The sequence below is a fragment of the Monodelphis domestica genome, chromosome 4, assembly GCF_027887165.1.
Source record: "Monodelphis domestica isolate mMonDom1 chromosome 4, mMonDom1.pri, whole genome shotgun sequence".
NCBI lineage: Eukaryota > Metazoa > Chordata > Mammalia > Didelphimorphia > Didelphidae > Monodelphis > Monodelphis domestica.
Window position 1 is genome coordinate 275,266,427 of NC_077230.1, and position 25,715 is coordinate 275,292,141.

Sequence of the window (25,715 nt, forward strand, 5' to 3'; positions counted from 1 at the left end):
TGCTTGCTTTCACCAAAGAAGCTTCCATTTTCATCAGTGTTTACTTAGAGCTCAGAGACTGACATAGTTTAATTTTCAGGAGACCAAGATTACTTGTGGCAGCCTAACACCCAATGTCAGGACTTATATTTAATATGAAATCCCAGAATTAGGCGCTCAGACACAACCAGTGCAAACAGAAAAAAGCATTATTTATGAAATTTATTTTCTTTATATAAATTATGTATTTCTCTGGGCAGACAGCCTTTACCTTATTGCACTAACAGCACATCTGCAATACCAAGCTACAAGACAAATCTTAACGAGAGTTTGTATTCTTCAACGTAGCACTTGTATACCAGGCACTCTGGAGAGGATAGGGTAAAGGAAACTGCCAGCCTCCCTTAACAGGATCTGCTGGGAAGGAGAAAGAATGGGAAGGGGGGAAAGGGCATCCCTTTCCAGGAAGGGCAACATGCAAAGTTCACAAATGAACTCTAGGAAAGGGCTGGGAAGGTGTGTTAAAAGGCGGAACAAGCCCAATGCACACTGCAGCTAATTCCCCTTATTTGGGAAGTTTAGCTCTGAAGGAAGCAGGGACTTATCTCTGCCTCTTCACTTGTAACAGGTCACCCTGGCCTAGTTGTGTTTTAAAGTTATGGGTGAGCTACAGTTGTCAGAATTAGCAGCAATTAAGAATATGTCATACACTGACTGAGGTGGGTTCTATCCTGTGCCACAGCACATAAATAGGGAATGAAAGCCATGTATGTCTCATTGATTAGTGCCAAATCAAGACCTAGGGCTGCTTAGGTAGAAGTCCCAAATCAAGCTTGGATCCGAAGCTGCTTATCAGGCACAGAGTTCCCTTGAACCACACTCACAGTGTGGACAAAAAGAAAGCTCTGGTGTCAGGGTCTTCCAGCCATTGGTCAAAGCTGTAATGAGACAGTACAATATAGGCAGAGTGAAGGGGACTCCTGAGTTGGGTGGGGGAGGACCACAGGGCTGCGCTGAGGGACAATGGGCAGTGATTGAAACATGATTGGGCCCTCCTTGCAGATGGAGAATCTAGGTTGGGTGGGGAGGCTGGCCAGGTCAAGGTTCTGGGAAAATTGCAAGCCCCTGGAGCTCCCTTTATTCTTTGTTTACAATACATTCACAACAAGCAGATCTCATACTCCAAAGAACATTCTTGACACAGGGGTGGAAAGGATGGGGGAAAGCGGGTGATTTGGTTTGGGGTGCTGCACCAAGTTAGGCCTTCATGAGGGCAGCCACCACAGCCTTGGCATTGAGGCTACGCAGGTCACTGTAAGTCTGGCCGGTCCCAACAAAGACAATGGGTTTGCTTGTGATGTATGTCATAGAAATGGCAGCACCCACCTGCAACAGGGAAAGGAAACACTCCAGTCAGTTCTAGCCCATCTCTTCTTTTACCTAACCCACTGAGAAAAAGATGTGGAAGACAGACTGGAAAAAATCTAGTATTGACTTTGTGTACTACAAAGGATTCCTGCCCTTAAAGATCAACTTTGTTCCATGTTCACTGCTCTTCATCCTTTTTACCTTGTCATCAATGGTATCAAATTTGGTGAGAACAATGCCATCAATGAGCCGGGGTGTTTGAGCCATAGAGTGATCAGCCAGAGCTTTGTTGAATTTTACCTATAAGAGGAAAAAGGCATAAAAGTGTTGAGAGCCATACCATAAAAGTGAGAGGAAAGAAATAAGCAGAAGGGCCCTTACCAGCTGATCCACAGCCTCATTTCCCACCAAGGCTTCCCCAACAAACAGCACCAGGTCAGGTGTGTTGACAGCAATGAGTTTGGCCAAAGCAGTCATCAAAGGCGCATTATCTTGCATTCGGCCAGCTGTATCCACCAACACCACATCAAAAGCCTGATTACGAGCTGTAGAGAGAACACTCATCATGTCAAATGACTGGGGATAGGGAAAGGAGACTGCAAGGTCTGGACATCCTTACTTTTCATTCTCACCTCCTCTCAGTCATATCAGGGCTGTATTAAAAGCTTGTTCATTTCCTTTCTCAAGCCTGGTTTCTCATTACAAATATGAGAAAAACTGAGCAGAGGAATTTTGTCTCAAGTTAGCCTACCACCATAGGTAAGACAAAGTGGAAGGCAAGAATATACCACTTAAAGACCAGGGCTATCTGGTAACAAAGTTGAAATTTGGTATGATCATAAAGCACAAGCAGCCCAGAAGCTGTACACAGAGCCTTGCTCTGACCTTCATTACTTACTCTTCACCAGCCAGACTAAGGTGGCATCCCAGGGACTTTGCCAACCCACCTAGAAAAAGCCCCTTGGAAAAATGAAGCATGGTGGCATGAAACCAGGAAAAAGCCATAGACAAGCCCTCAGCTCCATCCTGCCCTCTCGCCCCTATAACTGTACCAAAAGAAATGGCCTCCATGGCAATGCCAGCAGCATCCTTGCCATAGCCTTTCTCAAACAGGTGCACCATGGTTCGGCCTCCATGATTCTCTGGAGGGTGCAGAGCACTAAGACGCCGTGTGTGGGTACGCAGCTGCTCCACCGCCCCTGCCCGAAATGTGTCACAGGCAGCAATGAGGACACTGAAGTTATTCTCTAACAGCCAGAAGGAGATCTGTGAGAGGAGAGGAGGACCTTGTGGGAAGATGGCCCTAGGTTGGGGGCACCTAGGATAGGTAGCATAGGAACAACAGATAATGGTGGCTGATGGCAGCTGGGGAAGAGCCCTTACCTTGGCAAGATTTGTGGACTTGCCCACTCCATTGACCCCACAGAAGGTAACAACATAAGGACGCTGGCGGCGCTGAGCATCCATGATATCTCGGAGCATGTCCACACGGCGCTGTGGCTGTAGGATCTGTACTAATGACTCCTGCAGTGCCTGCTTTACCGTGGAGGTCACGGCTAGAAGCAGAAGAGTGAAAAGAGGTAGGATCTAAGTCAAGACACTCAAAAGACAGAACCCTGGAATACTAATGCCACCAGCCACATAATTATTTAGGCAAACATAATCCCATATTACTGTTATCTCCCCTAGTTTCTAGCAGCCCCAGGACAAGTGTCTTCTAATTCCATCCCAGCATATTCTCTATGACAAATGCTAAAGTCTGAGAACAATAAACAGAAAGGCAGCAGATAATGGGCAGGGTGATACTTACTGCTAAATGTGCCCATCACCTTTCCCTCCAACTTGTTGGCGACAGACTCACAGAGCTGGAGAGCGATGTCTGCAGCCACATTCTTAGCTGAGGGCACAAAACAGAGCAGGTTTATTTAAGAACCACATCAGCAGAAATTGTTCTGACCCTTAATAATCAGTGGGCCAGGAGGTCCTCCCCCTGCCTTGGCTCACAGACTGATACTCAGGCAGAACTATAAATAAATGGGTCCTGCTCCCCAGAAATCCCCATCCTCACAAACACAGCCCTTCCCCAGCTCCTCAGGCCTCACCAATTAAGTGATCTCGCATCTTGTCCAACACAGATTCCATGTCTTCACGACTTAAGCTCTTAGAGCCAACCAAGCCTTTCAGCATCCCGAACATGCCACCCAGAGCTCCCTTTGAAGCACTAGTGAGAGAAGATACTATTAAGTACTTATTAAACCAAAATACCTGCTATAAGGAGCTCTGACACCACTTCCATTCATCTTCCTTTAACCTTCTCTATGGCCTACATGACTAGTTTCTACCCCAAATCACCTACTACCTGGGTTTGGCTGAGTTCTGAGTGACCCCCTCATCATCTGAGCTGCTGCAGTCCAGATCTTGTAGTTGCCCTCCTGCCTGAGTTCCTCGGATCTAGAGAGTCGAAGGGGAAATAAGAAAAAAAGGACATAATTAGTAACAGCAAGATGGAGCAAGATTCCTCAAACCAAGAACCAGGATTATGATAATTCCAGTGTTCTATATCAACCATTCTTAAGTGTGATCTGGGGCCCCTAAGACTTTTCATGGGGTCCATGAAGTCAAATTTATTTTCAAAATGCTAAGATTTCAATTCTAATGTAGTAAATATTAATGGATAACCCACACAAACAAAAAGTTTCATGTCCTGAAAAATTTTTAAATGTCCTTGAGACCAAAATTTTGAGAACCACTGTTTTTTATATTCCTTTATTTTAAAGGCTTCTAAATATCTACTACTTTCTTATCCTCCAAAAAGAGGATCTAGAACTCTTAGTACCTAGTCACATTCCCCTTCCTACTTTGATCCCCTGGTAATGGAAGCCTGCTCTTTCCACCCCCACAACAATCAACTCCTTCTTACCAGGTTAATGTCCTCTGGCAAAGTGGTCTCAGGAGTTCCATTGGTGGTAGGTGGGCTATAATCCAAGGCTTCATTTGCAGAGCCACCTAGTGCCCATACCCGAGGTGCCTTTTTGCCTTTCTCCTTTGGTGCATCTGACTTTGAGGACTTACTGACAAGGGGTTGGGAAAGGAAATAAATAGATAAGAAATAAGTCTGTCCGTCCATCCAAAGAAGAGGCTTAAGTCTTCTCTCCCAAGAAAGCATAGCTAGACCACTGACTACCTAAGGAATAAAGAGTAGGGGGTCAAGTGGTCAGTTCACCTGGACTTCTCAGCACCTCTCCCATGCTTCTGCATGAATTCCTCACGTTTCTTACGCATCAACTCTTCTTTGGACAGTTCTACTCCATCCCCAGGGCCAGTTGGGAGATCTGGCTTTCCTGTTGGGGCCCCTTTGTTGGCAGATGAGGAGCCTTCAGAACCTGAAAAAAGATTTCATTAAGTTAGACAGCACAGTATAATGGAGAAATTGTTGAATCTGGAAGTCTAGAAGAACTGAAGTCACCACCTTCCTCTGACACTAGCTATATGATCATAAGCAATTCAACCTCTCTGGGCCTCAGTTTCCTCCTCTATAAAGAATGGATGTTGTAAAGCTCAATGAACGTACAAAGCACTTCATCCCTAAAGCATTTTTTTAAACACTTTTACTTTTTGTCTTAGAATTTATACTAAGATATTGGTTCCACAGCAGAAGAACTGCAAGGGCTAGGCAATGGTGGTTAAGTGGCATGCCCAGGGTCACACAGCTTGGAAGTATCTGAGAGGTCAAATTTGAATCCAGGTCTGGCTTTCTATCCACTGAGTCACCTAGCTGCCCCCCCCCTTTAAAGCTTTTTAAAGCACTATATAAGTACCAGTAGTTAATATATAAAGTTTGGATTAAGCTCCAGTCAAGTTTACTTTGGGAAAAAGTGTCTCATCCCTACAGGGTCAAGACAAGAGAATATTAGTACTGAGAATCTCTTGAGAGTCACAAGGGCTGCAGAATAAGAATGAGAGGTGATAAAACTATTTGAATGAAAAAGCAGGGTAGTTTCTAAGGGAATGTCTGAGAAGCACTTGGCCATACCAGTCCCTGGTTCTTTTTCAACAGCCCCAAACCGTTAAAGCTCTAATTTATCCCAGCCTCACCCTCTTTCTTAGCCCCTTTGTTTTTCTTGTTGCTCTTAGCTTTCTCCTTGGGTCTCTCAATCATGGACCTCACAGTTTTCTTGGCCTTTTCAGAATCTTCAAACTTCTTCATGGCAGTGGGAGCACGGATCTTACTGCTCTCCTCTGCTTCCCTGCAGATTAATAAGGGAAGACAGTTATTCTTTTCTCCCCACACAAAAGAGAAAAAGGAAGCTCGTAGTCAAAGCTATCCAGAATTTCTAGTACCCAACCTGATACTTAAATCAGAGGTCTGTGATTATCATACAGACTGAAATCCTTCTATAACACAGTATATTTTCAAGGGTTGTTGCAGCTAAGAAACTTCCTCCCCCCCCAACAACCCACATCATACACTGCCCATAAGTCTTCCTTGATAGTGATCTATTCACTAATGGCAAGAAGTGGGGGGCCCTTACCGAAGGAGATGCATGAAGTCACTGTGGAAGTCAAAGGTGCCATTTAGTAGACTCAGGGCACTATGTTGTTGGATTTCCGTTCGATATTTATCTCTGAACAGCCGGTGTACATCATCTATCAATTTGTCTACATATGTTAGCGTTAAGATCTTCTGAAAACCAACCTGTCTCGAGAGAGACACAAAGCAAGAGGATGTGTTTATATTCCAATTTCCAAAGGAGGAAGCCAAATGAATAATGAATGGCCCCTGGAGCTTCACCCAGACATCTGGCAGATTTCCCTGTCTGTGACAAGTCCAGTTGCCTGATTGGGTCCAAAAGTGTTTCCTTCTCTTCAAAACCCTTTCTCTACCCCTCTCCTACCAACCAAGTCAGTTACTCTACCCACAAATATCCTGGCCCCAAATGAAGACCTCTATCCAGACAATATTACAAATACAGTATTTTTACCTCTGCCCCACTTACCACAAACACCAGCTCAAACTGGTTGTCCAGCTTGTATTTGAGTGTAAGGGCCTCATGGTTGAAGGAGTTGTTGCCTCCCCGCTCCTAGAAGGAGAATCCCAAAGATGAGGCTAGCAATAGAAACACAAACCCCACAAAAATAAAGAATTTGAGATGGAAGGAGCTCACAAGACTAAAACCTGCTACCAGACTCGGGCATGTAGGTAAAGGTTCTTGTCTCAGTGCTGCCCTCTCAGCATCCTGGCAGTGTCAGCTTGTGACAGAAAAGATGGAAAGGAGGGTGGGAGGCCTTCAGGAGTGATGGGGGGGAGACACGTCCACACACCCAAAGGAAGGCTGAATACGCACACGTACAAAAGAAAGCATAAAAACATACATACGCACACGATCACGCACACCCAAGGATGAAACGATAGTGGCCCCAGCCTGGGCTCCCCGAAACCGGAGGGAAGAGGGAGAAGTTGGGGGGTGCTGGGGGGGGGGAGGGAACCCTCCCGGGGCACGGGGGGAAAGAAAAGTCTGAGGGCTTCTGGCAGTTGATGTTTCCTGGGGAGGTGTCCCCAAGGGCTGTGGACTTGGGAAGGAAGGAGGGCCGGGGCGGGGGGGGGGGGGGAACGGCACCTGCAGCAGCACGGAGCGGATCAGCGCGTTGACGGGTCCGGTGCACGAGTCGCTCACGCCCTGGAAGCACCAGAGCACGAGCCCGCCCTTGGAGAAGATGGTGAAGAAGTCGAGCATGGCGGCGGTGGGGCGGGGAGGGGAGGGGAGCGGGCCGCAGCCGGGGGAGTCGGGCTGCGATCGCCGCCGCTTCCTGCTGCGCCAGGCGCGGGACACGTCACACCAGAGGCCCCGGAAACCTGACAGCCGCACTTCCGTTTCAGGTCTCTAGGGCTTTTTTCCTTCCCCTCCCCCAAACCCTGTCCCGTAAGGCTGGCGTATCTCGAAGCTAGCCAATGGGAGTTGGGGGCGGGGCAAGAGTCAGGAGAGGATTGGTTGGGAATTACGTGATGACTCTAGCCAATTACGTAGATGGGAGTAGCCCCGAGTAAGCCAGTGAGAATTGGCTTCAAGCCGCACGGAGCGATGACGCGAAAGTGACGGTCCGGGAGCTGTTCTCCGCGCCTTCGGGTACCATGTTCCACCGTGTCCTGCTGCTGGGGCTCTCCCGTGGATTGCTGAGCCGGGGCCTGCGCACGCGCAGTAGAGGGCCCTTCGATGGTAAAGTGGGAAGAATTAGGGTCTGGAGCTGGTAGCCATATCCCAGTCCGAGAGTGCTGAACTGGGAACCGTGTGCGCCTTGGCCTGCCCTTCTCCCCACCCCTCCTTTTCCCTTCCCTGTACGTGGAGCCCCCCTCTCTGGGCTAGGGAGAAGGGTGACCTCCCACCGAGACTGAAGGGGCAAGGGTAGCCTGGCCTGCCTACATGCACCCAGCTAGAGCCTTTGTTCTTCAACCTCGTTTACCCACCTGAGTGACGGGACACAGCAAGAATTAGAGGAAACTTTCCTAGTAGTTAAGAGGGGGCGGGACTAGATAACTTATGGGAGCCCTTCTCCAGATTCTGTGTTAAGCACCCCTGAGCCTAGAACACAGGTATTTATATTGCACCTATTCCGCACCAGCATTGTGTTAAGCACTATCAGTTATCATTTCATTTGATCCTCCTAACCCTGGCAAGGTAAGGTGTTGTTAGTATCCCCATTTTACCATTGGAGAAACTCAAGCAGGCAGCAGTTAAATGGCATGCCCAGAGTCACTACAGTTAATAAGGACCTGAGGCCCGTTTGAACTCCGGGGCTTCCTGACTCTAGGCCTAGTGGTCTATTCACACTACCAGCTGCCCTTTGAGCCCAGTTTAGTGTGGTAAGAGATTGCTGGACTAGAGAAAAGGAAGGATCTTGGATCGAGGGTTAGAAGGGACATTTATAGATCATCCAGGCTAATAATCCACTCATTCGACATCTGAAAAAACAGGCTCAGATTGGGGGGGAGGGAAAGGACTTAACTTTTTGCATGTCATGGACCCTATCTCAGAATAATGTCTGAATTATTGCAGGAAATGCTAATTTTCAGTCAGATTTTAGTGAAACGAAAGATATTTTTTTCCTCTTCCAAGTTTACAGATTCCTTTGAAATCTATCCATGAAACTCTGAACCCCAGATTAAGAAGCCTTGGCCTATAAGAAGGTAGTTAACAACAGAACTGGATTCAGATTTAGACCCTCTGATTCCAAATCTCCTGAATTGGACAATTAGATTAAGGAGGTACTTAATACCAGGTTAATGACTTTGGACTTTACCCTGTAGGCTTCAAATTGCTTAAGTATGGCAATGACAAAATAAAAGATGTAGAATCAGAATGTTATCAAGAAAGGTGCTTTGTCATCTATTCTAACTCCCTCATTTTACATATGAGGAACCTGAGGTCCAGAATAGATTAAGTGACTCACCCAAGGTCCACTAGGTAGTAGCAACTTTGTTTCAAGGCAATTAGCTTTAGTATCAGTGTCCAGGATTTGTGGTAGAGGTACTGGGTGACCACTCAGGAAGCTAACTAGTGAAAAGCAATGAAACATTCTTTAGAAGTAGATTTGATTCCTTTCTGTGTGACCTTGGACAAGTCACTTAACCCCCATTCCCTAGTCTTTACCTAGCCTTTACTGCTCTTCTGCCTTGGAACCAATAAACAGCATTGATTCTAAAACAGAAGATAAGGGTTTGTTTGTTTGTTTGTTTGTTTGTTTTTTTAATTGTGGAGTTGAGGTGGGAAAGCCTGTCCCACATCTTGGGCAGCCTGGCCTGGTAGTTCTCATTTCCAGGATGAGAAAGGAGAGGATGTACAATACCCCTCTGTGACCATAACCTTTCCCTACAGACAAAGATGGGAAATGGGAAGAGTTTAAGAAAAAAGTTCAGGCGGCCTGGCCTGGAGGATCCTGGGAGCCTTTTTCTGACACAAGCCACCTGCCCCCAGAACGTGCAGATGTGGTGATTATAGGGGGTGGTGTGATCGGCTGGTCTGTGGCGTATTGGCTAAAGCGGCTGGAGGCAAGGAGAAATGCCATACGGGTACTGGTGGTGGAAAGAGACCCTACGGTAAGGACTAGATGGGTAAAGGGGACATGGAGGTTGGATTTTATATTGGGAGGCGTTTTAGGGAAAGGTTGAAATAGAAGAGCTTGCCTTAAAACTAGTCATCCTAGGGCTCCTAGCCTGAGAGGTAACTAATAGTGATTCATGTATTTTATGAAGATGTCTGGCCCTAGTCCCATTTCCAAAAATGTGCTTTCTTACCTTTGGGCCTCAAAACCCTTGATTCAAGTTGTAGGTAAGGAACTCAAGTCACCACAGCTTCCTGTTAATATTAAACATCATTATCACCATTGTAACTTTCTTTGCAACATTTTACATTTTATAAAGCTTATTTCAATGGTTAGAGTATCATACCAACTTTTTCCATGTTCCCTTTAAATCTCAGAAATTTTTTAAAAATTTATTCCAGGGGCAGTGAGATGGCTCAGTGGATAGAGAGCCAGGCCTAAAGAAAGAAATTCCTTGGTTTAAATTGGCCTCCGATACTTCCTAGACATTTGACCATGGGCAAGTCACAAAACCCCAATTGCCCAGACTTTAACTCTTTTCTGCCTAGGAACCTATACTTAATATGTACTCTAAGACAGAATGTAAGACAGGTTTTAAGAAAAAAAGAAATTCATTTCAAATCAGTTTTCTTTTTATATGATAATAGTGTATACTCATATAATTTTATAAAGGTTTTTCAATACTTTTTATCCTCATCACTATATATTTCATTATGGTATATTACAGTACCATATCACATTACCCTTTTGAATATTTAAGTTGATTCTAGTTTTTTGCAATTTGAAATAATGCTGCTTTTAAAATCTTCGAACAGATTGTTTTCCTTTTTAAAACACCGAGGATACATTCCCAACAATTTTAAAAAACTGGGTAAAGAGGAATGATTATTTTTTAACCTTTACTGTGTACTATCAGATTGCTTTCCAAAAAGACAACTGGTTTGCAATTCTACCAGTAAAGCATGAAATTTCAAATGCTACCTAAAGCCCAGGGCTCTGTCACTTCTCCCTAACTATTCCCATCCCTCTATTTAAATTGACCCTCCTTTTTCTGTACATCCGCTGATCTGAACTGATTTATGCATTGATATATGGTTCCTTATTGATTTACTTTCACATTCACATGGCTCTCCTTCAATTTAAATGCTTATATGTCCAAGAATCACTCTGCCTATGATGTTTATTCTACTGGCTGATTAAACTATTCCATATTCTGTCTTGCAGTACTCTAGGGCCTCTACTGTGCTTTCCATCGGAGGCATTCGGCAGCAGTTCTCAATCCCTCAGAACATCCAGCTATCTCTCTTCTCCATTGACTTCCTCCGTAACATCAATGTATATGAGGGATTGGGGGAAAGGTGGGAAATCATTGGGCCATTAGCCCAGGAGGTAGAGGGGTCTAGGCAGCTAAAGAGTCTTGAGACTTGACTGGGATGCTTATCTTTCTGGGGACTTCCCTGTCATTACAGTTAGCAGTATCTGTGGCATGTAATGGCTGTCATCCCACCCATTCTCTCTACATCACACAGGAGTACCTAGCTGTGCCTGATGAGCCTCCCTTAGATGTCCAGTTCAATCCCTCAGGCTACCTTCTACTGGCTTCGGAAGAAAATGCCTCTGTGATGGAGCACAATGTAAAAGTGCAGAGGTGGGTGCCACACCAAGGCCAGCATCAACTTCTGCCCTACCCCCGACTCCATCCACACTTCCTTGCATTTCAGATGGGAATCAGACTTCCCATCCCACCCTAGAGGTGCTGCTTCCCACTGAGAGTGTCCCAGAGATAGAACCTGTCCCATCTCTCATGAAAGGAAAAGGGACATTTTCTCAGTTCTGGTTCTCCAGAGCAGAATGCCTCCCCTATCTCCTTTTTTTTTTCCCTAACTTCTACCCCTTTGCTTTTTCTCAGACAAGAAGGAGCCAAAGTTTGCCTGCTATCCCCCAAGCAACTTAAAAACAAATTTCCCTGGATCAACACAGATGGTGTGGCTTTGGCATCTTATGGTAAGATTTATTTCACAAAGGGAAAAGGAAGGGTACATACTTTTCTAAATAATGGGGTTTGACGAACACCAAAAATTGTTTTCATGTGTAAATGAGAAAAAATAAAACATTACTATAATTGTGCAAAAAAAAAATTCTTTTAATTTAAAAAGAACAGGTTTGAGTGGTAGCCTCTTTATACAAAGCTAATATTGACTTCTTCTGATTTTGACTTTTCTCCACTTAGCTGGGTTCCCTTCTCACTGTTTTCCTTTTCCAGGGATAGAGAATGAAGGCTGGTTTGATCCATGGTGCCTGCTTCAAGGACTTCGCCGAAAAGCTCTGTCTATGGGGGTCTATTTCAGCCACGGGGAGGTCACAGGTGAGTCTTGTGCCTTCCTCTTGTACTTTCTACCAACCAAACCCTTAATGGGGGTTTTCATTTTTATCCTTAGGCTAAGCAAGGTAGTCACCTTGAGTGTTAGTCTTGGGTACCCTCCCTCTTGCTCTAGCCGAGTACCAATTTCTTCTTTAGCCTGAGTTCTCTTGGAGAATCCCAGCCCTTGTCAGACTATGCTTGGTTCTCTTCTTCCAAGTTATATGATGCCAATCTTCCCCAATACCTATGAAATGCCCTGACCTTCACCCTGTACCTGGCTTCTCTGCAGCTTCCTTGACTGGAACACAGGAGGCCATTTTCTCTCTCTTCTCCAGAGTTAGTCTCTTCAGTAAGACCCATGGTGACTTCCAGTGGGGAGCAAGTAAACATTAAAAGGATTTATGAGGTCCATGTAAGTAAGTACCCAAAACAGTGAATAGTGACTACCCTCATTTTAACTTCCCTTTCTCATGTCCACCTCATTTCCTTGCCTGTTCTGATGGGGACTAATCTTTTGCCCAGTGACAATGATGCAGAAGTCAAAGACTCAGAAAGAAATGAATGAATCTCCTATGGTGCTTGGAGCTAGGCAAAAACTACCTCCTCCCCTATTCTTCTGATGCCCACAGGTGAAAGTGAACAACAGCCTGGAGTATCAACCTGTGGAGTGTGCTATAGTGATCAATGCTGCTGGGGCCTGGTCTGGCCAGTTATCTGAGCTGGCTGGCATTGGCATTGGACCCCCAGGAAGCTTGCAAGGAACCAGACTTCCTGTGGAGCCAAGGAAAAGGTGATAAGGGTCTGAGTAGGCAAAGGAGGAAAGGAGAGGAGCCAAAGATTGCAAGTTGGGGAAGGAGGTCTAGGGCTTCCCTGACTCTGCTCTCCCTGGCATGTGGCAGGTTTGTGTATGTTTGGCATTGCCCTCAGGGGCCTGGCTTGGAGGCGCCATTAATTACAGATACCAGTGGAACCTATTTCAGACGGGAAGGACTAGGTGGCCACTACTTAGGTGGCTGTAGCCCCACTGAGGTAAGCTGGGGGGGGGGGGTTCCAAATGAAACTTTGGGGTGATAAGGGAAAGAATTTAGGTAATAAACTTTTATAGTGGTCAGTGAACTAATCATTTAGCAACTGTCTACGGTATACCCAGCACAATTTGTGCTACAGTCTCTTGGAAGTTTAAAATAGAAGAAAGGCTGTCTCCAAAAAGGGACCATGGAGAGGGATCGGTTTCACCTGATAAGCCTAAAGAGTGATCCTTGGGGTAAAAATGACCAGCTCTTTTCCCCAAACACCTCAGAGATCACTCCCTGCTTTCATCTTAGGAAGAGGAACCAGATAATGGAGATCTAGAAGTTGATCACAACTTCTTTCAGGAAAGAGTATGGCCCCATCTGGCCCAGAGGGTTCCAGCTTTCAATACCCTGAAGGTAATTGCCCTCAAGAATTCTTTGTTAGGAGGTAGGAAATAAAAGGGAAGGGGGAAGAAGGGCTGGGGTTCTGGTATTCATGAAAGCCCTGGAACCCCACTTCTGTCATGGGGAGTCTGTTAAGGGGGGGCGGGCCTATGAAAGCTATTGGTCATCTATCCCAACTGAAGTTGATGGAATAGGGAGATGGGTTAGTGCTTGCCAAGTACAAGGAATCACAATTTTAAAATACCTACTTGAGTTCTACCTTCTTAATTCCACGCAGGTGCGGAGTGCCTGGGCTGGCTACTACGATTATAACACATTTGACCAGAATGGCATTGTGGGACCCCACCCACTGGTGTCCAACATGTACTTTGCCACAGGTTTCAGTGGCCACGGCCTACAACATGCCCCTGCTGTGGGACGGGCTGTGGCAGAAATACTGCTGAATGGACATTTCAACACTATTGACCTGAACCCATTCTCCTTCAACCGATTCTACTTGGGGGAAAAGGTGCTGGAGCACAATATCATCTAAGCTGGTAAGTGTCACTGCCATCCAGGATCATCCCTCAGCTCTATCTGCAGTCCCTTCCTGTATCCACAGCCTTCTTCCCATCTTGTGCCATTGTGCCAGAGGCTCCTTTCCCCAGACAGGAATAAGGTTGGTCTTAGGGCACCTTAAGTGCCCTAATCTCCCTTGCTCTTTACCTTCTTTTAGGTCTGGCTACCTCTTTGTCTATGATGGAAAAACGACTGAGAACAATATTCTCAGGACATCAGGGATCAGCATGCAAGACTTCTGTACCCAAGCCCCTTGTCTTACTACCTCAGGAGCTGTGCCACCCAAGCACTGGAAGGACAGAGATAATTGAAGCTGATTCTGGGGATTGCTTCCTGATCACAACAGAGAACCAGATTGGTCACAGTACATTAAGAGTCCTGAAGAATACTTCAGTGCTGAAGTGCCCAGTGCCTGTTCAAGGAATGTCTCAAGGTCTGGGCATTCTGGGACAGACTGAGCCGAAACCTTTTGAAATTGTTCTTTACCAATCAATAAACTCAATTAACTCCTTCCCCACCAACACACACTGTGTCCTCTGCTTTTGAAGCCAAAGGATGCCTTTGATAACCACTAACTGTACCTGACTTTTCAGGAAATCAAGAACTAAGCTTCTCTTCAAGAGCATTCCTGTATCTTAATTCCTGATTCCTGATCCAGTCATTATTGCTATGGCTGCCAGCCAGGAACCCACCATCCTTAATGAACAGGCCAGGGGTAGCAAGAGGAAACACTTGGAGAACAAGAACAAGTTAAATATGCCACTAACACTGCCCACTTATCACATTCCAATATTCACAGGTGAATTACTCTGGGGAAACCATGTAATTGGTAAAGCCTCAATTTTTATCTAGTGAATACTCTTGTCCAATAAAAGTTACCATATAGTAAAAGTTAAAGGAAGCTGCCCTTCTTAAAAATGCTTGATTTAGGAAGTAAGAGGACTTTGGTGGAATGTTCCACTGGTAGCCTCATTCCCTCCTCCCCTTAGAGATAGCTACTCTGGAGAGTGTCAGAGAGTGAGAAGAAAGGTGGCATTGTGATTTATGGAAAAGGGAACTGAATATGACCTCAGAGAACCTACATTCAAAGCTCTACTATTTGATGACTGTGCCACCTTAGTCAAGTCACTTAATATTTTGGGATCTGTTTTCTCATCTGAAAGACAATGCATAGTAGAAAGAGCACCAGACTTGGAGTCAGGAAGGACCTAGTTCAGACCTGATTTATGTGATATCAGGAGGGGACAGGAAAGGAATAAGCACTTCTATAGCACCTACTTTGTGCCAGGCACTGTATTAAACATTTTATGATGTCATTTGATCCTCAGAAATCTATCAGGTAGGTGCTGTTAAGATTAAAATTTAGTTTCTATGCTAAAAGTATTATATTTTATGAGGTTTATTAAAGATTAAGAAATAAAGAAAATACAAATATAGAAAGCACGTGGCTAGGAGGGCCGAAAGGCCCATTCAATTTCACTCACTACATCTTGGGAGACGCGTAACCCTAGAAGCGGAAGCTCAGAGAGAGACAGAGAGAGAGAGAGAGAATAGAAGGTGGAGTCAGTTTAAATATCCCTCTCTGCTACAGGCCCAGGTGAGGACCTCACCAGGGATTATGGGGAACTCTGGGAGGTACCAAGGACTCCTGGGAATTGAAGTCTGGGGTTCAAATCTCCATTTTTACAGTGCTATTATCTCTAAATCATTTGAGGAAACCGAGGCAGCCAGACTAAAAGCATCTTGCCCAGAGTCTCAGCAGTGACATATCAGATTTTGAGCTCAGGTCTTCCTGGCTCCAGGCCCAGCATAGCTCATATTCTCCAGGAGTTTGGCTGTGAGTTGGAGGATAGCAGGATTAAATGAAGGCTTTTTAAGGATGTTAGAGCTCCAAATTTGTGAATAGAAAAGGCGCTAATAGACAGAAAATTAGGAAGAGGAGATAATTTAGAGTGGTCTCTAAGAGGGGATGGGATTGAAGATATAAGTTGATAGACTGGCATTGGCAAGATAGAAGGGCCACCTCTTCTGAGAATGGAGTAAAAGAGGAATGAGTCAGGGATGATGTTGAGGTACTTTGCAATGTAGAGTTGAGAAGAAGCCTTGGGTTTCTTCAGGGAAGTATTTGGTACAGTTCTCTGCTAAGAGGCAGGAAGTAGCCAAGTGAGGCAGTAAAGAGATCTGGAAGGGACAGAGTGGGATAGAGTCAAGAGGAGTAAAAAAAAAAGATAGATAAGATGGGGCAGTAAGGGCCCCATCTGAGACTACATAACAAAAATGGATAGGGAATTCTCTGAATTACTTACACACATCATTTTCAACTTAGTTTCTTCTTAGAGCACAGATACTGAGAATATCTCCCCATATGAATGATGTAAAGATTAAATTCTCCCCTGCCCATTTTGATATTTAATCACCAAAAGCATATACACCCCACTTACACTTGAGTGGGGGAGGTCTGTGATCCACATGTGCAATACTGGGGGACAATCAGAGCTGTAATTGGTACATGTAAAATGGAAGGAAGTCACAGGAAGTGATGAAAAGGAATGATCTTTAAAAATGCCAATAACCTATGGGATGGGTAGGGATAGGGGAGGTAGGGATAGAATATGTTTCTTGTAACCAAGGAATAATGTTCCAAATTGACTAAATAAAATTAAAAATAAAATAAAAAATGCCAAGAACTTCCTATGAGTTTCTTTTTTTCAGTCTTTTGTCTTCAACTTGACTTTGGAGGAGCTCTGACGAGGATCTCGGACTGCTTCTACTTTCTTTAAAACTACCTTGTGGGGCGAGTGAAAAAGGCTAACTCCTTTCCTGGATTTTCTGAAGGGACTAGCCTCAGGAGAGGCCTACCCTATTGAGAGAGGTTTCCAGCATCCCAGGGTCCTCTGCTCAAGGCTGAGGCCCCTCCTGCTAAGTACTAATTAACCCTGCCTGGGTTGAGCCTGGGGCAGGAGCAAAATACTTAGTGCTTAGGCCAGATATCTTATCCTATCCCCTCTCTGATTTTCTTACTTCACTTTCTATATTTTATAAATAAATCTCTTTGGAATTTGACTAAATTCCTGGTGACCCTACTTCTAAATAATCCAGTCCAATCTTTTATATTAACCCCCTTACATTCTATCAATTCTGCCCCTTACAATGAGAATGAACTTGGAAGCTGGTTCCAAGTCTGGTAAAAGTCAAAGACTATGGAATTGTAATTATACTCCAATAGCTCTATTCCCAGGTATCCTTGCCCCTATTTTGCCCTCAGCCCCTGCTGAGTCACCTATTGCTCTAATTTGGCCAGCAACAAAGAGGAATTATTCAATAGCAGAGACAGTTCTTACTGGACCCTGATAGGTCAAAGTGATTAGAAGAGGATCCCTGAAATGCCTGACCATAGGATGGATGAAGGCTGAGTAGAAAGGTCATAGATTCCATAGCAAGAATGGTGGATTGAGAAAAATAAGTAGAGAGGAGGTAGCAATATGATATGATGGCTATTAGAAATTAGCCTTGGAATTATAATTCCATCTCTGGCACTTAAAGAGTATAGTAATATGCAGTGGTAATAATTATTATGGAGGGACCATGGTTGTGGGGTTGGCCAGAATTGTGGGATGGAAATCATTGCAGTGGAGAAAATTGAGGAACCATTCAAAGAACCCAAAGATAAAAGCTGAGGACAAAAAAAGAAAATTGTTAGACCGATGCTAAAATAACTAAAAGATTCCCGGGAGGTCAGCAGATTAGTTCAACCAGTATACGGAAAGGGTAGTATGGGCTGATGGCATGAACTCCAAAAGGAGGAGAGATTTTTGGACAAAGATTGCAAGAAGGTCTGGGAAAAGGGGAGAAAGGGTAAAAGGTATGCCATGTCCACTGACTCATCCTAAAAGTTGGAGGGGATCTCTTTGGGAGGGGATTGCCAAGGATATGGTATCCTCCAGGAGCAGCCAGTTAATGCTAAAAATGGTAGCACTTAAGGAAAAACCCAAGGATCTGAGGGAGTTTGTCATAAAGGGCACCAAGGATAGAAGACAATGTGGGGAGAAGTAGGGATAAGAATCCAGGAGGAGGGAATGAGGACTTTCATCTGCTTGGACCTACCAAGATATAGACGGAAGAGAGAAAGATAAAAAGAGTAGATCAGGTTAGCTTGAGATAGGAGATGGTGTTGTGGTTCAAATCCAAACCAGACACAATAATGTACATGGAGATGCCTGAGTTCCAAGCTCGCGTTTACTTCGCTAAATGTCTCCTACTTACGTTGTCTACCTGCCTTTTCTGCCCCAGTCTAGAGAAGGGAGGCTCCAGAGGTTGAGGGGAAGGACTCGGTAGTCTATGGCATCCTTTACTTCCGTCTGGAACCTCTTCTGCCAGAAACCACCCTCCTCTGACCACTCACTTCCTTCCTGAGCCAAAGGCGGAGCCAGAGAAACTATCAGAGCCTGAGTAAGCGGTTGTTCTCCTGCCTCCTTCCCTCGGGGGTGAGTCCTAGGGTCTGGGGAAGAGGAGAGGAGGGGAGGGAGGTGTCGGGAGGTGTCGAGAGCCACAATAAGTCCTAAGGAAGGACTGAGGGGGATGCAGTTAGACAGCTTCCAGACTCCTAAGATGTGGAGGCAGGGAAGACACCTGGAAAGCAAGTTCGGGCGTAGGGCAGCACCGGACTGAAGGCATTCTCTGGCAGGCGGCCGGACCAGTAGTGCTGGGTCAGAAACGGGAAGCCCTGAGCTCTGCCCAGATGGGCTGATGGACTTTTCTGCCTCTTCCCTGCCCCCCCGCTTGAGTGACCCACTTCACCCCCACTCCTGTCCCCATTCCACTTTCTTCCTCTTCCCTTTCTCCTTCAACCACTCTTTCACCTAAAAAAACTGCGATCTAATTTCCGCCTTGAGAGAGATGTCATTTTTACCGCTGTAAAAAGCTTCCAGCAGCCCTTAGTCTCCATATTGAGCTCCCTGTCTCACTGTTTCCCTCTAGAGTCCTCTACCTGTCTCATGTCAGCCACCACATACACTTGTCTACACAGGAAAAGCCACCTGACTACAGGTAACCTCTTGAAATGACTTTGTGCTAGATTGTATTATTTTGTATTTACTTAGCTGAGGGCATGTTTTATCCCATCAGAGGAATTACAAGCTCCCTAAGGTCAGGGATCATTCATTCTGTCCACAACAATAAACCCAGTACTTTACACTTAGTATATACTTAGTAAATATAGTATCCCTTACACATAGACTTTCTCCAACTCGGGTTCCATATGTCACAGGTCTGCATAAGAAATTAAATGGGAGGGGCAGCTAGGTGGATCAGTGAATTTAGAGCCAAGCCTAGAGATGGGAGGTCCTGGATTCAAATATGGCCTCAGACACTTCCTAGCTCTGTGACCTGGGTGAGTCCCTTAACCCATGCCCAGTCCTTGCCACTCTTCTGCCTTAGAACCAAAACACAGTATTGATTCTAAGACTTCTGGTAAGGGCTTAAAAAGAAAGAAGAAAGAAATTAACTGGAAATTTGGGGAAGCTGCAGATGACGTAGGAAAGGCCAGCAGACAACAGAGAAAAGTTTAGAAACTCAGAAATGCATGAAACATGTTTAGAATTATAGAACAATAACATGCTTTATCTTTTAATGCCACAAATGTACATAATTTCTTTTTTAAATAAGTAAAAATACATTTTAATTTAATTAAATTTAATGTTAATTAAATTAAGCTTAATTGAATTTAAATAAGTAAAAAAGTTTTCATGAAAGCCAGCAGATGACCCACAAAGGCTTGAACTGTAGAGATATCTTAACATTGACCTACAGATAGCCTAAGACCAAATATTCGACCCAGATTTTACAATAAGATACTGTAAACACCTCATGAAAGAAAAAGAAAAAAATTCAGACTTCTTCTCTGGTATGCAGGAAGGGCCAAAAAATTTTACTTGGATTTTCTAGATCACAGATGATGCTGTACCCCTAACCCCTCTGATGTGGAAAGGACACATGTATTTTTAAAAACTAAATCTCTCTAGCTTTTTTTTTTTAACCCTTACTTCCATCTTGGAAGCAATACTGTATATATTGACTCCAAGGCAGAAGAGTGGTCAGGGATGGATGATGGGGGTCAAGTGACTTGGACAGGGTTAAACAGCTGGGAAGTGTCTGAGGCCAGATTTGAACCTAGGACCTCAGGTCTCTAGACCTGGCTCTCAATCCACTGAGCTATCTTGCTGCCCCCACACATACCTTTTTTTTTTTTAACGCAAATACTCTCCCTTATCTCTCTTAGAATCATTTATTCCTATCAAAGCATCACCTTTTATCTGAGTCTTCCTCCTGAAAATTACCTTGTATTTATTTTGTGTACTTGTAGATTCCTACATATAGTCTTACCCAATAAAATGTAATTCCTTTTATTTTGTATCCTGCAACTTTGCTAAAGTTGTTGATTATTTCTATTAGCTTTTTGGTTGAATCTATAGGATTCTTTAAGTAGACCATCATGTCATCTGCAAAGAGCAATAATTTGGTCTCCTCCTTGCCTATTTTAATGCCTTCAATTTCTTTTTCTTCTCTAATTGCTACTGCTAGTGTTTCTAATACAATGTCAAATAATAGAGGTGATAATGGGCATCCTTGTTTCACTCCTGATCTTAATGGGAATGGATTTAGTTTATCCCCATTGCAGATGATATTAGCTGATGGTTTTAGACATATACTGTTAATTATTTTTAGGAACGGCCCTTCTATTCCTATGCTTTCCAGTGTTTTTAATAGGAATGGGTGTTGTATTTTATCAAAGGCTTTTTCTGCATCTATTGAAATAATCATGTGATTTTTGTTGGTTTGCTTGTTGATGTGGTCAATTATGTGGATGGTTTTCCTAATATTGAACCAGCCCTGCATCCCTGGTATGAATCCTACTTGATCATGGTGAATGATTCTTCTGATCACTTGCTGGAGTCTTTTTTGCTAGTATCCTATTTAAGATTTTTGCATCTATATTCATTAGGGAGATTGGTCTATAGTTTTCTTTCTCTGTTTTTGGCCCGCCTGGCTTTGGAATTAGTACCATGTTTGTGTCATAAAAGGAGTTTGGTAGAACTCCCTCTTTGCTTATTATGTCAAATACTTTGTATAGTATTGGAATTAGTTGTTCTTTGAATGTTTGATAGAATTCACTGGTGAATCCGTCAGGCCCTGGGGATTTTTTCTTAGGAAGTTCTTTGATGGCCTGTTGGATTTCTTTTTCTGATATGGGATTATTTAAGAAATCTATTTCTTCTTCTGTTAGTCTAGGCAATTTATATTTTTGTAAATATTCATCCATATCCCCTAGGTTGGTATATTTATTGCCATATAGTTGGGCAAAGTTTTTAATGATTGCCTTAATTTCCTCTTCATTGGAGGTGAGATCCCCCTTTTCATCCTTGATGCTGTTCATTTTCCTTTCTTCTTTCCTTTTTTTAATTAGATTAACCAGTATTTTGTCTGTTTTTTCAAAGTACCAGCTTCTAGTCTTGTTTATTAGCTCAATAGTTCTGTCACTTTCTATTTTTATTAATTTCTCCCTTAATTTTTAGGATCTCAAGTTTGGTTTTCTTCTGTAATTCCTTTTAAAGACAAGGGCTGTTTCATTTTTGTCTTTGTATACACAGTTCGTATCACATAATGGGTTCATTTAGAATGCCTATTGACTGGGGCAGCTAGGTGTCTCAGTGGATAGAAAGCCAGTTCTAGACACAGGAGGTCCTGAGTTCAAATCTAACATCAAATATTTCCTAGTTGTGTGATTCTGGGTGAGCCACTTTGCCTAGCCCTTACTACTCTTTTGCCTTGGAACTAATTCTTAGTATTGATCCTAAGACAGAAGGGAGGGTTTTTTTTAAAGTCTGTTGATTGACCTACCAATCTCTACAGCCATCTTCTAGCCCTGTTTCAAAATCCATTCTTAGCAGGGTTAGGCAGTCCAGGTTGCCTCACTACAGTGTTTCAGGACTTGTGGCTGTCATGACCAACTAGAACATGCTGAGTTTTGTTAGCCCCTGCACTGTATGGACTCATAGACTTTGCTATACTAATATGAGTTTAATGAAAAATGAATTCTATTAACTGTGGACCAATCCTATGGGAAATTCATGAGACAGAAATCCTCTGGGTCATTAGGACAGAAGGGGGCCTTTAGCAGCCAGCTCACTCTCTGAGACCAGGGACTGTTCCGTGGTGGCATGATGGCATCTGAGACTATCCCTCCCAGGATGGCTGTTCCATGATACCTGATCCGGACCGAGGCTTCCCCTGTCCCATCAGTGTGCTGCCTCCCCTAGATCAGCTTCGAGCTCAAGTCAAACGGCATCAACCACCTCACCTTCATTTCCCTGCTCCCAAAGCGGGAGACTTCAACCGGATGGCTGGTGAGTAAATCAACTGTTTTAGGATTTGACTTCTTTTTCAAGGTAAGGGTTGGGTATGGGCTCCTTCTTTATTATCCAGATATAGTTTTCCTATCTGGGGGGCCTCCTGGATAGAAATCTCAGGGAAGCTGGGGAGTAAGAACTCAAAGGCCCAATAGAGTCAGGACTCTACCAGTGCTCCCACCCCAAAACTCTGGACTAGCAGTCAGAAAGATCTGCTTTCTAGTTCTGACTTTGCCACTAATTTACTGTGTGACTATTTGGATTTCTGTTTCCCTGTTTATAAAATAAAGGATTTGGATTAGATGATCTCTAGCCTCACAACTACTTCCTCCAAAGTTAAATCCTGTAATTCTATGAACTCTACAGGAAGAAAGAGAAGTGTATTATAATAAAGACTTCATACCTACTGGAAAAAAAGGTTGCCCAAATTATCCAACCAGTTTCTTTTCTAAATTTTTTTTCCTGGTTCTATAATGCCCAGGGCACAGAAACCTGTCTTCTTCCATTGCAATGCTTGCCCCAACTATCCTCATTCCCCACTGAAAAGAAAGGAAGGCTCAGGGAAGCCCCAGATTCCGACACTTCGAAACTCCTATGGCCTTGCTGGGTTGTGTCTAGCTAAACCTAGCTGCTGCCTTCTCTCATTTCTGTTTCTTCCTTTCCCAGTGATGACCCAAGCTTTCCTGAGACCAAACAAAAGCCAGATCTGTCCTTCCCTTTGTTCCATCCTTTTAATGCAAATACTCCCTCTTGCACTGTCAGGATTACCCTCGTTCTGCTCTCTCGATCTCTCAGGCTGGTTCCGGCAGATCCTGCGTAAACCCAAGAAACGCCACATGCAGTCAGAAAGCAGCACTAGAGATGTCTCAGAGCTACCCTCCCAAAGCAGTTCTCTACCTCCACGTCAGGACTCTGCCAGTGCTCCAACCCCAAAACCAGCAGACACAGACAGCAGGAGCAGTGGCTCTCGCTGGAGCAAGACTTATGACGTCTGTGTGTGCCACAGCGAGGAAGACCTGATACCTGCCCAGGAGCTGGTCTCCTATCTAGAGGATGAGCCCGATGGACTTCGATGCTTCATGCATCTTCGAGATGCAGCCCCAGGCGGTGCCATCGTGTCAGAACTGTGCCAGGCTCTGGGCAGCAGCCACTGCTGTGTGTTATTTATCACTCCCCACTTCCTTCAGGACCCCTGGTGCAAGTACCAAATGTTACAAGCATTAAGTGAGGCCCCTGGGTCTGAGGGCCACACCATACCCTTGGTGACTGGCCTGGCCCGAAGCAATTACCCCCCAGAGCTCCGATTCATGTACTATGTGGATGGCAATGGTCCCGACAATGGATTTCCAAAGGTCAAGAACACAGTCTGGCGTTGTAAGCGTGGGGGTGGGGGAGGTGGGACACAAAAGGCCTTTGATCTACCTGAAAAGTTACTCTGGTTTCTTTTAGATAGGGATGGAGACTTCCTTGGGAAGGGACCAGGGAGGGCCCCCAAGGGTGAAGGACAAAGGTACAGAAGGGAAGGGGAGGAATGCAATATTACCTTGAGTCTGGGAACAGATTTGGGAACAGAGAAAGGAAGTGACAGTGACCAACTTGGAGAGAGGGACCTCATTTGCAAAGAAACTGAGTCCCATGACTCTCCTCGGTCTTTTCCAGATCTGCAAAAATTTAGCTGAGATGTATACCCCATCTCATCACCGTGGAGCCCAAGATGTTGGAGCAAGACTGGAATTGGAGCTAGAGGGGACACTGAGGGTCTCCAAAAAGGTGTGGTGGAGAACCAGACAGGTGCTCTCAGGATTCGTGGTCTCAAGACATTTCTATTCTGCCTCTGAGATAGCCCACAGCTGGCTTCTCCAGTACTTGGTATTTCCCTTCCTAAGTACCCAGATATGTCCATGGGAAAATTCAGGATCAGAGGAATTCCAGATTGCTGCCATGCCACTTTCTTAGGATGTTTGTTAGGTAGGATGAATATGTGATTTTGGTTTCTGTCCAGAAGGGAGTCTTGCCTCTAGTTTTGCAGGACCTCTATCCCATTGCAAGGTCTTCCCCTTCATGCACAGGCACATTTGTGTCCCTGCCCAAGTAGAGTTACTGACTGACTTCATTGGGAGGATGCCAGAAAACACTAAGAGAGTCTGTAGACTAAGGAACTCTGGTCAATTGGAGGAAATTCAGCTGATGCCAACTCTTCCCCACATGTGCCTCTCCTATTCTCCTCTACCTTCTCCAACCTGCTTCATAAAGCTCTTTATATAGAAGAATCCTGTACATGATTTTATTTTATGGGATGTATGTCAGGACTTTAGTGTGATTGTCAGTCAGTCAATAATCATTTATTAGACATATAATGCTCAGCATTGTGCCAAGCACTGGGGACACAAAGAAAAGTGAAAAAACAGTGCCATCCCTCTAGGAGCTGACAATCTAATGTGAGGAAATTATATAGATATCATATAAAGAAAATTATAAAGAAATTAAATATCTTAACATAGAAATCATTTTAAGTAGAAAAAGAGAAGGGTTAGGGTTGTGAGTAAAAAGGACATATAGAGAGAAATTTCCAGGGCCTATCCTCAGTATCCAGAATTACAAACAATTTGATCATCCATACTCAAGAAACCTAGGCAACTTTGATAGGATACCAGCAAAGCTTACAGTGATTAATGACAACCTAGGAGATGCAGCTATTATAAGGGACCCCCAGATCCATACTGCATCAAATATTGTCTTTTAAAAAATCTTTATTTAGCTCCAACAAAAAAGGACTAGGAAGTTTTTTTAAGTTAAAAAAAAGTTCCTATATATGAAGAAATGGCAATCCTTTGTCTTAGAAAGAAATTTGACTTTCAGAGTGTAATCTCAGGTTGTGGAGTTGAAAGGACTGTCAATTTTCACAGAATTTAATCTGCTTTCTACTGCACCCCATCACTATAACTGCCCTCCTATTTTTGCCTTGATTGTTTGCCTTCTTTCTCTTTCCCCCTACCATAATTCCAGATTATTCTTTACATGAAAGAGATTTGAGTGGAATAAGCTATAGACTTTTGGCTATCTTCATTAAAAGAAGAAATTTTTATAACAGAAAAGCCTATTGAAATCATAGGTCTAGACCCCCTAAAAATGCCTTAGCCCTTATTCAGGGATTAATAAAATATTTTTTGAGTTGATCTGAATTACTCTCAAAACTTTTATAGATACAATAATAATGCTCTTTAAAGGAATAAAGAATGAATTAAACAGTTGGAGAGATATTCATTGCTCTTGGATGAGCCACACCAATATAATAAAAACGACAATACTACTTAAATTTACTTACAGATATAGTGCTATATCAATTAAACTACAAAGGGAATACGTTATAGAGCCAGACAAAATAATAACAAAATTCATTGGGAGGAACAAAAGGGCTAGAATTTCAAAAGAATTAATGAAAAAAAAAGAGGGAATAAAAGGGATGCAGTTCCAGCATTTTTTAATAGTATTACAAAGCAGTCATCTTCAAAACTAGTTGGTATTTGT

The 25,715-nt window shown here is 43.9% G+C and overlaps 3 protein-coding genes across 7 annotated transcripts; 2 read left to right on the plus strand and 1 right to left on the minus strand.

The window, feature by feature from the left end:
* Positions 1-186: 186 nt before the first annotated feature.
* SRPRA (SRP receptor subunit alpha) lies at positions 187-7,197 on the minus strand. The gene is made up of 14 exons (XM_001365512.4): positions 6,966-7,197; positions 6,345-6,428; positions 5,880-6,043; positions 5,443-5,594; positions 4,571-4,730; positions 4,268-4,418; positions 3,707-3,798; positions 3,450-3,568; positions 3,158-3,244; positions 2,731-2,903; positions 2,400-2,613; positions 1,729-1,892; positions 1,549-1,647; positions 187-1,365 (listed from the first exon to the last, which is right to left on the minus strand). Exons 1-14 carry the CDS (start codon positions 7,080-7,082, stop codon positions 1,237-1,239), a joined length of 1,905 nt encoding a protein of 634 aa, XP_001365549.1. The 5' UTR covers positions 7,083-7,197; the 3' UTR covers positions 187-1,236.
* Positions 7,198-7,301: 104 nt separating this feature from the next.
* FOXRED1 (FAD dependent oxidoreductase domain containing 1) lies at positions 7,302-14,305 on the plus strand. The gene is made up of 12 exons (XM_001372257.5): positions 7,302-7,562; positions 9,219-9,439; positions 10,669-10,779; positions 10,974-11,092; positions 11,354-11,448; positions 11,708-11,809; positions 12,142-12,218; positions 12,436-12,596; positions 12,706-12,835; positions 13,132-13,236; positions 13,502-13,760; positions 13,940-14,305. Exons 1-11 carry the CDS (start codon positions 7,478-7,480, stop codon positions 13,754-13,756), a joined length of 1,461 nt encoding a protein of 486 aa, XP_001372294.1. The 5' UTR covers positions 7,302-7,477; the 3' UTR covers positions 13,757-13,760; positions 13,940-14,305.
* Positions 14,306-17,867: 3,562 nt separating this feature from the next.
* TIRAP (TIR domain containing adaptor protein) lies at positions 17,868-25,433 on the plus strand. 5 transcript variants are annotated; one of them, XM_007495097.3, is made up of 5 exons: positions 18,097-18,266; positions 18,760-18,828; positions 22,028-22,184; positions 22,983-23,539; positions 23,847-25,433. In XM_007495097.3, the coding sequence occupies exons 3-5, from the start codon at positions 22,040-22,042 to the stop codon at positions 24,141-24,143; spliced, it is 999 nt and encodes a 332-aa protein (XP_007495159.2). In that variant the 5' UTR covers positions 18,097-18,266; positions 18,760-18,828; positions 22,028-22,039; the 3' UTR covers positions 24,144-25,433. The 5 variants fall into 5 exon arrangements, with proteins under 5 accessions (XP_056650562.1, XP_056650561.1, XP_007495157.2 ...); XM_007495101.3 differs by having other exon boundaries at positions 18,100-18,266; positions 22,983-23,561; XM_056794584.1 differs by lacking the exon at positions 18,760-18,828 and having other exon boundaries at positions 17,868-18,266.
* Positions 25,434-25,715: the final 282 nt, after the last annotated feature.